Here is a 16,034-nt window from a genome sequence, read left to right as displayed (position 1 = left end):
GTTTTGCCTAAAATAAACTCTCTTTTCCAAACCCTGTAATTTTGAAGCAAGATATATTTAAAGAAACTAATCAAATTATCTCGAAATTCATCTGGCAGGGAAAGAAACCAAGAATTAAAATGAAGGCCTTGCAAGATGTGAAACTAAGAGGAGGCATGGGGCTTCCTGATTGGTTTTTATATTATCAGGCCGCAGCACTACTATGGATTAAAGTGGATTATATTAGAAGATCAAAGATTACTTAAACTGGAGGGACATGATCTTGAATGGGGATGGCATGCATTTGTTTGGTATGGAAAAACAAACGAATATAAGCGATTCAATAATCATATATTAAGGAAATCTTTATTATGGATCTGGGCTAAAATACGAAGACAGATGTATACCAAAATCCCCAGACGGGTGGTGCCACTAGAAGCATGTACCCGGCCAAATTTACTAGAGACAACAAAAACGCTTAGATATGAAAGTTTATTGAAGAAAGATGGGCAACTAAGGACAAAAGAAGAGCTGTTAAGACAGGGTGTGGAGATGGACTGGTGGACTCGCTTGCAACTTGATTCAAAATTTGGGAAAGATAAATAAGAAGGATTCTATTCAGAACAGAGGCCATTTGATAGAATACTCTTAGAAACAAAAGAAAAGTTTATCAAAAGAATGTATATGTTCCTATTGGATTTTGAGATGCATGAAGAAACAATAAAATAACGTATGATAAAACAGGTGCAAAATATAGGCCATAATATTACATTAGAACAATGGGAACAGATTTGGAAATATAATATAAAATTTACTAGAACCACAAATTTTAAAGAAAATGTATATAAAATGTTTTATAGATGGTACATGACACCAGTAAAACTGGTAAAAATGAATCAGAACATATCAAAAAATTGTTGGAAGTGTAAATGTGAAGAAGGGACGTTTTATCATATGTGGTGGACATGTAAAAAAAATGCAAGCATACTGGAAAATGGTAAGGAATCTAATACAAGAGATTGTTAGATTTACGATACCGCTGAAACCAGAGTTATTTTTGCTTAATATCACCTTAGACATTATAGATAAAGAAAATGATGTGTCTTTAGTTATTATGATATCAACTGCTGCAAGGATTTTATATGCTAGATACTGGAAAGATATTAAAATTCCAACGAAAAATGAATTAATAGAGAAAATAATGAATGTGGCGGAAATGGATAGGCTTACAGAGATTTTGGATCAACAGCGTAAACCGACACAGATAGAGCAATGGAGACCATTTTATGCTTGATTGAAAATGAAGTTGTAGATGTATAAGTCAGGGCATTTAGATGAATATATTGTATACATTATATATTATACAGCATATGATATGTTAGATAAATGATATTAAGAGGCTAAACTAGAAGAGGAACAAGATTAGAAGATCTGTATTGATCGATTAGATATATTGATATATGATTACCTGCACCCTTCAACTGTATGTTTTTGTGGGTTTTTTGTGTATTGTGTATTGAGTTTGTGTTTGTTATGTGTTTGTTTATATTTGTTGTTTTTATTTTGGAAAATAATTAAAAATTTTAAAAAAGTTATGGCCAAAAAACCAGAAAGAAAAAATGAATGGATCCCTATGGAAAGTGAAAGTGAGCTGTATCTCGCATTTACTCACAAGTAGGTGTACTTGCCAGAGTCCGTTGGAAATGGCAGGCTGAGAGGACTCCAAGGATGTCAGAATGGTCCTAATCCAATGAATGCAGCCCCCAAAAACACCTGAGAAGGAGGTCCTTCCCTCAAAGCAGATGAATGTATTGAGCATATGGAAGGCAAAACTAAGCATCACTGTTGTGTTTACTCATGAGTAGGCAGACATGCCTTGGCTGGTGGTCAGGCCAGGCAAAGGGGAATGTGAGGCCACCCGAAGGGTCCCAATCCGATGCTCCAGAAGGCAGCTCTCTTCCCCCCCCCCCCCCACTAAAAAGGACCAAAAAAAAAAAGAGGCTTGAACTGGTAAGGGACATGTTTTCTATTTTGCACTTGCAAAGCCAGGTGGGTCTTTATCTTGATGTGCTTGAAACAGAAAAACTTTAAACTGAGCACTGGGGAAGGCTGAAGATCTCACTGATTCTTTTTGGAGGAGTGTTATTGCAGGCATACTACAGAGTAAGCTCCATTGATCACTTTGGGACTTACTTCTGAGTAGACATGCATAGGCTTGAGCTCACAGGCTGCAATCCTACCCACACTTTCTTGAGAGTAAGCCCCATTGACCACAACAGAACTTACTTCAGAGTAGATTCACTTGGTGGAACAGAACTGGCTCCCCCTTATTTAATTCTTTTATTTTAATTTAATTATTATAATTATTTATTTTAATTTGCTTGATGATGTCACTTCTGGCCATGATATCACTTCCAATGGGTCCTGGACAGATTGTCATTCTAAAAAGTTTAAAAAGCACTGGGTCCCAGTGCTAAAACTTTGAGAAATGCTGCAATAAGGTGTTAGTAAGTTGACATGGGTGTGTGTTAGACTCTACAAGTTTTCAAAATCACTAAAAATCAGAATTTGGAGGAATAATTCCATCATGTTATATATCAATGTGTAATTTCAAGCAGGATGCAGTGAAACAAACCACACTGAAATATCTGTGTTCTAACAAAAAGTACAGCCAAAAAACCAATGGGGACAGGGCGATGGTGCATCACCACGCCCACCACCTGGGGCGTTACCCCACCCACTGCATGGGGTGACACACAGGCCTCCCACACCAGGTGACACAAATCCTAGCGACGCCACTGGTGTCACCCAGTCTTGTAACTCATGGTTTCACTCCCATTTATTTATTTATTTTACTACAGAACAGTACAGGTCACCAAACCAATCAGTAACCAAGAAGAAAAAGTGACCACATGGATCATACACACACACAATTGAATAGAAGTTTGACTATTCACTCTGATACATGAAAAAGGGAGTCAATGTCTGATAACCAAGCTTATTGGTTCCATACTATGTCATAATCACAGCTTGTTAGCTCTCATAACAGGCTCATTGGTCAGTTCTGAGTTAAAGAAATCCACTAAGGCAATTTTGTTCCCTTTTCTAGTTATTTGGCTATAACTTTTGATAGAATACAGATGTTTCAATGTGGTTTGTTTCATTGCATTCTGCTTCAAATTACACATCGAATGGTATAATTCCTAAAAAGTACAATTTCCACAATTTTGGTCACTAGTGGTATCACGGGTGTCACCTTATTGGTTCCATGCTGTGTTATAACAACATCTCATTGGCTCTTTGAATAATCTCAATGGTCTGTTTTGAATTAAAGAAATCTACTTTTTGTTACATAAGACATTTGTATTTTTGTTTTCTGATTTTTTGGCCATAACTTTTGATAGAATGGAGATATTTCACTCCAGTTTTTTCATTGCATTCTGCTGTAAATTGTACATAGAATGGTAAGCACATAAGAACAGCCCCACTGGATCAGGCCATAGGCCCATCTAGTCCAGCTTCCTGTATCTCACAGCGGCCCACCAAATGCCCCAGGGAGCACACCAGATAACAAGAGACCTCATCCTGGTGCCCTCCCTTGCATCTGGCATTCTGACATAACCCATTTCTAAAATCAGGAGGTTGCGCATACACATCATGGCTTGTACCCCATAATGGATTTTTCCTCCAGAAACTTGTCCAATCCCCTTTTAAAGGCGTCTAGGCTAGACGCCATCACCACATCCTGTGGCAAGGAGTTCCACAGACCGACCACACGCTGAGTAAAGAAATATTTCCTTTTGTCTGTCCTAACCCGCCCAACACTCAATTTTAGTGGATGTCCCCTGGTTCTGGTGTTATGTGAGAGTGTAAAGAGCATCTCTCTATCCACTTTATCCTTCCCCTGCATAATTTTGTATGTCTCAATCATGTCCCCCCTCAGGCATCTCTTTTCTAGGCTGAAGAGGCCCAAACGCCGTAGCCTTTCCTCATAAGGAAGGTGCCCCAGCCCCGTAATCATCTTATTACCATGGTATCATGGTATACAACATGATGATGTTGTTCTTAGAAACCACAATTTTAGTGATTTTGGTCACCAGAATCAACTCCAGAATCAACTTTAGTGTCAACTGCTGCAGCTTGGCACCTGGGGCCCCCTCAGGCCCCCCCCCCGTCTTGATGCCACTGCTGACTACAATGAGTGCAAATATCAAAGAACGATTAATATTCTCTTGGACCTCTTGACAATTTTTTTAAAAAATTAATTTATTAAAAGTGGATACAGTTACACTTACAACGCAGTCCTATGTAAAGGTTTGTGAGACTAAGGGTCAAACCATCTGTGATATACTAAACTCTTCATCTTCCATCGGTCCTTTTATTTCTTAAGCAAAATAGCAGCTGTGGGAGGTGCCAAGCAGAATCAAAATGCAGGGCATTGAACCTTTTTCTCTTATGCCATGGTGCAGAAAACAATGCTTCCCTCCTCCTAAATCTGCTACAAATGGGGGGGGGGGCTTTCATTTTTGTTGGAGCCATGCCACAAGAGAAAAGGGCTAAATAACCTCTCCCTCTGTGGCACAATCCCCCCTGCAGTTGCTCTGTTTATCAAGAAAAGAAGATGGATGTGTCAGTGTTAAACCATTCCATCTGGTTTGATCCTAAAACCATTTATTTCAATGTGCTTACTGTATGCATAGAATTGAGCTGCAAGTACAACTGGAGTTTTAATGGCTGTAGGCATGGCAACAATTGTGAAGCATCTATCTACTATTTGTGTTCAGCCAATGAATAATCTCTCTCCAGCTGTACTTGATTCTGTAGAGATGGGATTGGCCATGTCCTGTTGGGTGAGGATGGGGAAGAAACAAAACACCCTCAAACATCTGGGAGACAAAGATACAAATCACCATGCCTTACATCTCAAATGGTGAGTTACAGATATAGCTGTTGGTGAATAAGGTCAGGGCAGATCCTGATAGCCTTAAAGTTAATTTGTTGCAGAGAAGGTGTACCTGAAACCTTGTGAAAGTGGCTTTCCTCCAGTAATCTGCTCTGGTGCCCTCTTAGTCTGCCTCTTAGCTAATTTCTATTCATTTGCCACTATGTCAATGAAGAGCAAATTCAGCTAACAAGCAGAATAAAAAATGAAAAAAGAATAAGGCTGCAATCCTAGGTATACGTACCTGGGAATAAGTCCCACTGAACAATTTACTTCTGAGTAAACATGTATAGGATTGTGCTGTACAAATGAGAGGAAAGAATAGATAATTCACCTGAGGGAAAATAATTCCTTGATTTCCATTCTCAGATGTCTCTTGGGGAGTTAATAGATACATTCTTGTAGGGCGATTATTGTTTTAATTGTACCATCTTTGTTGTAAGTTGCCTTGGGTCCCTTTGGAGGGTAAGGTGGGATAGAAATACAGTAAATAAATGAATACTGTAAAAAAAAAGTGTGCTATATGACCATAAAGATGATGGTCTGTTCATCTTTCTGTTCATAAACACATTGTTGATATCCTTCTATCTCAGTCATGTGGATATATGTGAAGGGCTGCTACTGCAGCAACAATCCATTATGTGAGGTAGATATTTAATTGACTTTTTTAACCTGTCAAAAAACATATAGCCTACAAGCAATAAACCAAATCAAGGTATTCCAGGGAAGCTAGTATACAATGAGCTGAAATGACTGAGGACAAATGGGACAGATATTGGGCAAAAGTTTTCACTCGGAGTTAGCATGAGTATTTGGCTTTCCATATGGGTACACACATATGATTCAATGTGTTTGGCTTACTCACTCCATTTTGTGGTGATTACACAGTCTGAACCAACACATATAGTACCCTATGCATATATGATAGCCAGTGAGGCTGTGCAAACTTGCACAATAACTCTCCCCATGTCATTATTTGCACAGGCCTGTACATTATTTGTACATACCTTTGCTATAGCTTCAAAGAGGCCAACATTAGCATGGCACACTCAATGGCTGTAACATTTGTAGCCTGGTTTAAATGTGGTTCTACCTTATGATGTTGAGACTTCACACCTCATAAGTCATTAGGACTGCTAAATACTGGCAGGTATACAATTAGGCCTACCCACACCCTGATCTGCTTTTCTCTTGCTAAATGTGAGAACTGGATCATCTCCTTCCCCTCACTCCATCCTCACATGGGACTTAAAGGAAATGTGTCCCTTACCTTTAAACCACACAAGGAAGGAGTGCTTTACTACCTGCCTCCTCTCACTTCATACTCACATGGCATTTAAAGTTTAAAGGGATCCACTCCATTTAAGCTTTAATCCCTACATGAGGATGGTGCAGAGTAAAGACTTTTCTGTCCTCCTTCCAGCACTGTTGGGAGAAGATGGTGGAGAAAAGACTACTGCATTCCAGATTGACTCTCCTTGTTTATTTTGTTCTCATGAAACAGCAATGAAAGCAGGGATAGACAATTTGGAGCCCTCCCCAATTCCCTTTACTTTACAGCAGTACTATCTGTAGCCTGCCTGCCTGGTCTATACAGCTTCTGTTGAATATTAGCAGAAGTGGTGCAGGCTGGGAACCCGACAGAACCACTTCCAATTCAAACAGAAGCAGTGTGAACTAGGTAGGCTGCAGATCATACTCTTGGTATGTACTGGAATGGGGGTGCATGCATAGAGATGGCATGGGGGGGGGACTGAGGCAATGCAAGGGGATATTGCCTCAGGCACTGGGAGGTCTTAGACCATCTCAGGGTTAAATTCAGATGTTATCATTCCATACTCTGTATGAGTGCACCTCCCACCATTTCATACACCAGCTGATAACCAATTAACCCAATTTAATTCAGTAAAGCAAATAAGGTTAAACAAAAATGGAAGGCAATTTCAACATCAGATGACACATATAGTTTAAAATAACAAGGACTAAATTTCCAAACATTGACTTGCTCTAGCTCTCACCCCACATCGACCTAAAACTTCAGAGCAATTTTATCAACTTGTCATACACACCTTGACTGAGACAAATACTCAAGTTGAAGAGTGGAAGGATTCTCCCCATAACCCCACTCACTACTCTTTTATATTTCCAAACTCTAATCAAGACATTCCTTCCCCACTGCCCTTAATTACTAAACTCTCACAGTTGCTGTCATGAGCAGCTTGTTCACATGCGCACTGCCCCTCACCCTGGTTTTTTTTCCCTCTTAACAAATACAAGCTAGAAGAGACCTGCAGGTCTCAAGCTGACAATTCCTCAGCAGAATAACTTTAAAGGAAGAGGTAAGACTGATTTGAATGAGAGAGGACAGGGGGCATGAAAAGTTGCAGAAAAGTCTGGCAACTTTGCTTTTTTGAGGGTGGTGCCTTTTGCTGCTATCTGTGATTACTGACTTGTACTATATCTAGTTTTTATGCTGTTGCTTGAATTGTGGGGTTTTTTTGTACAATTCAAAAAAATTGCTTTTTGTATTTGTTCTTATGTTGCTGCTTTGATTATTGTTTAATCTGCACTGCAGTTTATATTATATGATGTATCTTTTGTTTAATTTCACTGCTAACTTTTGCTAGTCAGCAGAACCAGTCCCTGTGCTTACCACCTTGTCATGGGGGTGCAAAGAAGGAAATGGGGGGGGGAAGCAGCATGGCGATGCTAGTAATGGTAGTAGCACAGTGACATGATCTTCTGGCCCTGTGAGGAAGCTTCATCTGTTTTGGTAGCAGGCATATTTCTCCAGGCTGGCCCATGATGCTGCCTTGTCACTAGAGCCAGATCTCCCCTGCGTGTGCTTACCACCTTGTCTGGGGAGAGGGGGAAGAGGAGGGCAGTGTGACAGCAACAGTGGTAGAATGGTGACAAGACCTACCAGCCCAGTGATGAGGCCCTGCCCCAGCAGCATGGGCTGCCACCAAGGGGGGCATCACCAAAGGGAGTTTACCCCTTTAGCCAGATGTCATAACTGCAAAAGAGGACACCCCAAAATGTTGGACATCCAATAAAAATGTAGGGTATGACAAAATAAAAGCTAAAAACGCTTGTATATTGATTTCATGTGGTTAATTTAAACACTGTATTACTTATTATTCCTTTGAAACTATATTACATATAATGGAATGATTACAAGGCTACATGTCAATTGCAGGGCCCACTCAAGGGAAAAGGAGGACATTTAAGTTCTTTTCCAGGACATGAGGCTAAAAAAGAGGACGTCTGGTCACCCCCTCCCTTTACCCTCTCTTCAGGAAGACTGCAGGCAAGAGCCTCCCCTCTTCTTTGCCCAGCTGCCAGCTCAGCAAGGGCGGGGCAGGGGTGCTTGTGAGTGGGGGTTGGCGTGTGCCCAGCTGAGAGTAAAACAGGGATACCCTTTCCCTTCCTCTCCTCCAGGGGTGCTGCGGGTTTGCTGCCAGGAGGCTTTTGCAGTTGGGGGGAGGCATTGAACAAGTCACGCCCAGGCCAAGCCACTCCCTGGGTGAGCTCAGCAAGCACCTCCCAGCCCCCAGCAAACAGGCAGTGATGCAATGCGATGCGATGCGCTTGCTGGCGCAGGCAGGCGCGCTCTCATTGGAAGGCGAGAGGAAAGGAAATCACGTGCGGGCGAAGGATACAGTAGCAGCGGCCCGCTGGGAAGGTGGTGACGCAGGAGCCCCGCCCCGCAGCGCTGAGCCTATGCTGGCGCTCCAGCTCCGGCTTCGACAGCCAGGGGTGGAGCGCGAGCCACAGCCGGGGGTGCGGGACTGGAGGGCGCCTGCTGGGCGAGGTGGTGCGCAGCGCAGCCATGGTCTACATTTCGAACGGTGAGAGGCTGAGATCCTCTGGGCGTGGGACGTTCTTGTGGGACGCCAAGGGTGGCAGTGAGGGCATGATGGACACCTCCCGGGCCCGGGGGGACGGGGGCTGGGAAAGACAAATACACCAGGTGGCATTGCCTGTTCCCTGTCTGAACCAAGTTTTCCTTCTCTTAATGATCAGTACAGGAAACTAGAACCCCCACTTCATCCATCGCTAAAGAAGCTGACATCCCACTTTAAATTCGTGAGCCTCTGCGTGTCTACTCAGAAGTAAGCCCCATTAGAGTCAATGGGGCTTACTCCCAGGAAAGTGTGCAGCCCCAGAGCCCAATCTAGCAATGCCTACTCAGAAGTAAGTCCCATTATAGCCAACGGGGCTTACTCCCAGGAAAGTGTGGATCTAAGAGATATCCCAAGCAGCTTACAAAAGATGGTAGTAGTTCTTTCTGATGAAGTTCTTCCTGATGGAGTCCTTTCTAGAATCAGGCACATGAAGAATATGGTGATTCTCATTGAAAGGATGCACAATGTCCTCCCTTGACTTATCTCCTCCCCACTGGCTCAATGAGTTATCTTTTGCTTTCTCCCTTAAATTTTGCTCTGTTTTTGATATTCATTCTTCACTTTGTAATGTTAAAATTAATGTCTTCCTGCATTGTTTGCTGGTTTTTTACTTGTGATACTCTGTACTTGTTTCTAATGCTTTGTAAGCCGCCTTGGGTTTTACATGGGAAAGGTGGGGTATAACTTTCTCAAAATAAAATGACAATGTGTGGAAAGGTTAACTGTTAAGGAGCCTGAGTGAATCCCTTTGAAGTTAAAGCCCCTTCTCTAAAAGTGTTCTGAAGGCTCATCCACACTTTCCTTTCCACACACTTTTTCCCATCGATTATACAGTATAATGGGACTTACTTCTGAGCAGACATGCCTAGGATTGGGCTCTTGTCTGCAATCCTATATACACACTGACCTGTGAGTAAAATCCCATTAAACTCAGTGGGAAGAGTCTGAGCAGGTGTGTATAAAATTGCACTATTTCTGCAGTGAAATCAATTTGTGTGCACTCTCAAGTCATTTTTCACACAAGTGATACTAAATGCTTTTTCTGCCTGCTGTGCGCCACTTGTAGATGCCTTTAATATGAAACATGAGGTATGAGAAAGATTTATAACTTACTAAGTCTAACTAGTGTGCATTTATTTTGATAGTGCCATATATATCCATGGCACTTCACAAAGAATGAGCAGAGAGGTCCCGTCCCAGAGGGTTTGCAGCCTAGATATCAACATGAGGGAACAGAAAGGAGGGAGGGGAAAGGACAGACCTGTGTACTTGTTTTGGTTACAGACACTCAAACTTGATTATAGTAATACTGTATAGATTTTTATAGTGCAGACTGTTAGACAGTAAATGCAGCTTTAACAAAGTTCAATTTTTTTTTGTGCCTTAGCTTTACTGTCGCTTTACTATTTTCTCTCTGCTTCCGATTTTTGTCCTTAATGCCCACCACCACCATCTTTTCATGGTGGTATATTAAATCTTTTATATACTTACAATGCTTGAAAGACTTGAGGTGAAATAATGCTTGCTTTCTTTAATTCACAATTGTCTAAAGCTGTGTAATGGTATTTTAATGTTTTCTATTGCACTTTATGATTTTTTTAATGCTAATTGCACTTCATATTTCCTATTTTGGTATTTTATTGTTTTTTTCCTTTCTATTGTATACTGTCTTGAACACTGTTTATTTGGAGAGAAACGCAGGTTATAAAGTGTATTAATTACATTTAATTTCACTATGGTGTTTTGAGCTTTGAGACAATATGGATAGGAACCAGCTGCGAACAAGGCTTGTCAGCATACTTGGTGATTGCACTGATCTAATTAAATCAGGCTGCCATTCTATACACACTTACCTGGAGTAAATCCCACTGAACATTGTGGGACTTGTTTACACAAAAGCATGTATAGGATTGCACAGGAGTTTATACTGTCCCTAAGCCAAATTTATGCCTTTAGTACAAGTGCGCTTTTATTACATACTTATTAAATAGTAATGTGCTTGGTACAAGTGGTCACTGATTCACTTCTTTAGTGCTGCTATTTGAGAAAAGCTGGCTTTTGCTTTGTGAAGGTGAAGGCAGCTGATAGTTTGACTCTTTGTCACTTGTTGATGTTCCGTACAATGTACAAACTTTTTTTAAAAAAACTTCAAGAATGTATAAAGAGCGTGTTTTTGTTTGTCTTCAACAGCCCCACTCACAACCCACACAGACTGTAAGCCACTTCTGAAACACAAAGGGATTTGAAAAGCAGTTTGTGATACGAGATGGTGGGAGACCTGTTGTCTCACTTAGAACCTCCAGTGTGCACTGAGGCGCATGCATGGCTATGCCACTCACATGCTCAGTCCACTCTTGTTTCACAGTAGACTGAAAACTGTCAGTGGACAAGCACAGATTCATTCTGGCCTCTGTGTGTTTTAAATACTGTTTGTATCCATACATGTTTATTTTGATGCTGGTGTACCACTGTCTGGAAACTAAAGTCTACTTTTGCGATTTCATCTAATATCCAGAGAAGTGGCTGTGCCTTCTAGTGTAAAATGTTTATTTTTGTGATTAATACTTATTACTCATGTATAATAATGTACCTTCATTACTGTGGCGAAATATTAACCCATTTGTATTCCTTTGTTGTAGGCCAAGTGTTGGATAGCCGGACTCGAGCTCCTTGGAGTTTGTCATCTATAACTGACTTCTTTTGGGGAATAGCAGACTTTGTAGTAATGTTGTAAGTAGGCTGTTGTTTTAATTAGAATCCTGCATTTTGCAGCTTTCATATTGGCTTAAAAGAGTTCTCACTTATCAGTGATCTCATGTACAAATATTTGCATCTGTATATAGGAAGAGAAATTCCAAGCTCAGTAGGTACCCAGATGAACACAGAGAACTAGGGGTGTGCATAGAATTCCTCCCAGTGTTGAGAGCAATTCTGTATAGTAAATGAAGTCTGCTCATGATGGTCAAGCTGTAGAAGACAGAGGTGTTGCCCATATGGTACTGAATGGGAAATTCAGGGTGTCCCTCCTCATCAATATTTGTATCTTTATTCTCTTTATCATTTTTTGTTGAGTAGATTGAATGGTTCTTGCATGAAACAGAGTTAAAAAATATTAGCCATAATTTGCTAATCTGCAATAACATTTAAAGTTATTATACACATTATGAATTGAGTCTTGGTAGCTATGAATATTCTCTTCATATGATTCTGTAAGTAATTAGTGAAGGCACATGTTGGTAATAGCATGTTTTGTGACAGGTGGGCACATCCTGAATATATTTTGAATTCTTGCATATACTAATTAGCATTAGGTTTGTTTCAATGGAATTTGTCAACATTCTATTCAATTTTCAGTTGACAAAAGAGGAGTTGCATTATTTAACCTAATTCAGAAGGTATCAAATGAATTGTAAAACTGATTTTTCTACAAAACTTTTAAGAATTGCTGAACTGTACTTGAGGATGTCATTGAATTGGCACAAGCTTCTGGTCTGGGCAGGAGGTCTGGTCTAGAGGGTAGAGCCTCCATTTGCCTGAAGATAACATCCGCAGGTCACCAGTTCGAGGCCACCGGCACAGTGAATGGTGAGACCTTGAAGCAGCTAACAAGCTGAGCTGAGTTATTCCACCTGCTTTTTGGTGTGAGCGAAGAAGCGTCTTGGCTGCCCTCCATGTGAGAGATGAAGGAGCTGCTTGTCAGCTTGCGTGGGAGGAAATTGGAGACCAGAATGTGATACCAGATCAAAAAGATCCATCTGAAATGTTGTAGTTCTTGAAAGATAGAACCTTTCTTTGATTGTAAAAATCCCTACGGGGATTTAGAACAGCCTGTCCATGTAAACCGCCTTGAATAAAGTCTGAGGAGAAATCTGAGGACCAAGAAAGGCGATATATAAATACATGTATTATTATTGTTGTTGTTGTTGTTGTTGTATTCCAGTAGTGGTGATTTTGACGTTAATTTTTGGGCATTCAGCTCAGCTAACAGCAATTTTGTTTCCTTTTAGTTTCCAGAGTATTATTCACCCTGATTTGAGAAGGAGAGGCTACACATCTTCTTCTTCTTCAAGATATGACGATGGAAGAGGGTATTGCTTATTCACTTTAACTTAGATGTAATAAGAAAACTTGCTGCCTGTTATATACAGATCACAGGTTTTTCTGAAATCTATACCTGTTTATAAACTACGTTGGATGGAAATGAAGATATTACAATCTGGTTTATATACCCAGTCCTAGTATGTATATTTTTACACATGGTAGGGAGCAGGGACAAGACATGAAGACCCTGGGGTGCAATCCTATACATACATTACCTGGGATTAAGTGCCACTGAATGGGCTTTTAAATCAAACTATTTTTTAAATTAATGGCTACTTCTCAAAGTAGCATATAACCTATAACAGGAAAAAATACAATTACATACTAAAACAAATTATGACTTGTTACATGTTAATGGAGATTGAAGTATTGTTGACATAGGATTTTCCATTGTTTCTCTTTTAGTCCTCCAGGATTTCCTCGCCGTAGAATGGGTCGAATAAGCCACTTTGGAGGTCCAAGTCCACCACCAATGAGTGGAGGTGGATGAGGAAGGTAACTTATTACCTCTTTCTTGTTAGGCCTAACACCAAAAAACAAGATTTGTCTGAGAACCATAATTTGTCTCATTTTTCTCTTAGGTAAACGCCTGCTTTAAGAAGCAGGCAAGCAGTCATACATATTTGCAAGAATAAGAAGACCTGCTGAAGATAAACCAAATAGGTCTGAGGACTGTGAATGTGTATGTCTAAGTAATTCCCTGCTCTGTGAATTAACAGAATAATGAAGTTGTGCTGGGAATTCCCTTTTGAGGATCCAGTATAACTGAAATGCAGTTCTATTAAATTAAATGCTCCTGTTTATTGTCTGTTTTAAGCCTTTTTTGTATAGTTTGTGAACACTTTGATGTCGCTGTAAAGTTATGAGAAATATATGGCTTTGCAAAAATATTGACTTGGAAACTTTTTTAAAAATTATAAGACCATACTTAATATTTTTATGTACATGATTTCTGAAATTTTAATAATGAATTATAGAATACAAGAGTTCAGAAGGAGAAGAAGCTGAGTATCACATCCAAGGCAAAGTACATGTCCCCAGGATTGCGTTGCTAAGGGTGCTGCAGGGGCTTGTCTGGACTTCCACCTCTTTGTGAAGCTTGCTTAAGAGCAGAAAAATATGTAGAAAACACAGATTCCTACTCCATTTTCTTATTAATGTGGGAACTGGGTGAGCACATAACTCTTCCCCTCCAAATACCCTCATGTGTCACAAGATCTTCATGTCACAAGATAGAAGAGAAAAGGGTGAAGAAAACTCAATCCTGTGTAAAAAGAAATAACTATAAATTTGTGTATTCTAATGTTTCTGAAGAGCCCTAAAACTTTCTCAGGGTTGAAACCACACTATCCTGCCTTCCTCCCCATGTCATATAAGCTCATGGAACACTTTAGATCTTGCTATCATTACAGGAAGCGTCATGTGGCTGTGGCATGAAATAAATAGCAATGGTTGACATAACTGCATTATTGAATGCCTCTGCCAGTTTTGTAACCTTTGAAGTGGTCTTCTGTTAATTTTTTTCATCTCAAAAATGTAAGCCGCTCTTGGTTTTACTACACAGTTCTGGTTTGTGTCTGTGCAACAAAGCTTTCCCTATCCTACACGAGGTGGCTAGAACTCTGGGTAAAGCACATGCAAACAGTCCCCTGCCTCTCCACCTAAAGAATCTCAAGTAGAATTGTTGAGAGATTTGTGCCAAAGACGGGAAGCTGCTGTCAGAGGGGTTAAAGTAGGCCAGTAATCTGACTCAGTAAGATGCAGCCAAATATGAAGCTACAGATTTTTTTCTCCCTGCTAATTAAAAACAATAACACCACGCAATTCCTGCATACTGTATATGCTATAGACCAGTGGTTCCCAAACTGCGTTTGACCTGATTTTTGGTGGACCATAAAAGGGTGATGGAAAGATCAGATAGCCAGCTGCCTCAAGCCCTGATGCTATTGAAAAACCATAAATTGTAGCTACTGCTTACCCTGCAAAAAGCTCAGCTCCTGCAATTTGCAAGATAGCTGCTAACCGACCTGCAAGGAGTTGAGCTCCTACCATTTGCAAGCATGTGTAAATAGAGAGAGCAAGTTTGAGGGCTTCTTATACTTATAAATAAAATTATTTATATAAGTAATATCTCCTTTTTAAAGTCTGATAAACCTTGGTGGGTCCTGACAGAGTGTTTTAAAAAGTGGGTCCTGGTGCTAAAATGTTTGGAAACCATTGCAAGTATAGACAAACAGCAGGACGGAATGAAAATATGAGCCAGTATAGCAGTTGGAGTGTTAACTTGGCCCTGGGCTCAAAGATCTGTGCAGCCAGGAAACACTGGCTGCCTGTCACCAAGCGTTCCCTCAGACTGGCTTGCCTTACAGGAGTGTTGTGAGGATGAAATGATGGAGGGGGGGATGACATGCACAGTATGGGCATTTTTACCCCACCTTTCTCCCCAAGAGGACTCAAGGTGGCTTATAAGAACATGAAAAGCCCGGCTGGATCAGGCCAAAAGCCCAACTACTCCAGCCTCCTGTATCTCACAGTGGCCCACCAGATGCCTCCTGGAGCACACTAGACAAGAGACCTGCATGCTGGTGCCCTCCCTGGCATCTGGCATTCTGAGGTAGCCTGCTTCTAAAATCAGGATGTTACACATACCCATTGTGGCTTGTAACTTATGATCAACTTTTTCTCCAATAATTTGTCCAGTCACACTTTAAAGGCATCCAGGCTAGAGGCAATCACCACATCCTGTGGCAAGGAGTTGCACAGACTAACTACACGCTGAGTAAAGAAATATTTTCTTTTTGTCTGTCCTAACTCTTCCCAACAATCAATTTTAGTGGCTGTCCGCTGGTTCTGGTGTTGTGAGGGGGGGGGGAACAGCCAATGTAGTCAAGGGGGCTTGCTCCCAGGAAGGCGTAGATAGGATTGCAGCCTGAGAGCCCCACCCTAAGCATGCCTACTCAGAAGTAAGTTCCATTATAGTCAAGGGGGCTTGCTCCCAGGTGAGTGTGGCTAGGATTGCAGCCTCAGAGCCCCATCCCAGGCATGCCTACTCAGAAGTAAGTACCATCGGAGTCAAGGGGGCTTGCTCCCAGGTAAATGTGGCT

At 40.9% G+C, this 16,034-nt stretch overlaps 1 protein-coding gene across 2 annotated transcripts; it reads left to right on the top strand.

The window, feature by feature from the left end:
• Window positions 1–8,591: 8,591 nt before the first annotated feature.
• SELENOK (selenoprotein K) lies at window positions 8,592–13,429 on the top strand. 2 transcript variants are annotated; one of them, XM_066616537.1, is made up of 4 exons: window positions 8,592–8,772; window positions 11,469–11,559; window positions 12,837–12,917; window positions 13,336–13,429. In XM_066616537.1, exons 1-4 carry the CDS (start codon window positions 8,754–8,756, stop codon window positions 13,427–13,429), a joined length of 285 nt encoding a protein of 94 aa, XP_066472634.1. In that variant the 5' UTR covers window positions 8,592–8,753. The 2 variants fall into 2 exon arrangements, with proteins under 2 accessions (XP_066472634.1, XP_066472635.1); XM_066616538.1 differs by having other exon boundaries at window positions 13,336–13,420.
• The last annotated feature ends 2,605 nt before the right edge of the window (window positions 13,430–16,034 follow it).

The sequence above is a fragment of the Tiliqua scincoides genome, chromosome 2 (genome assembly GCF_035046505.1).
Source record: "Tiliqua scincoides isolate rTilSci1 chromosome 2, rTilSci1.hap2, whole genome shotgun sequence".
In the NCBI taxonomy this organism is placed as follows: Eukaryota; Metazoa; Chordata; class Lepidosauria; order Squamata; family Scincidae; genus Tiliqua; species Tiliqua scincoides.
Note: the sequence above shows the minus strand (reverse complement) of the source record. Positions and strands in the feature narration are given on the sequence as shown.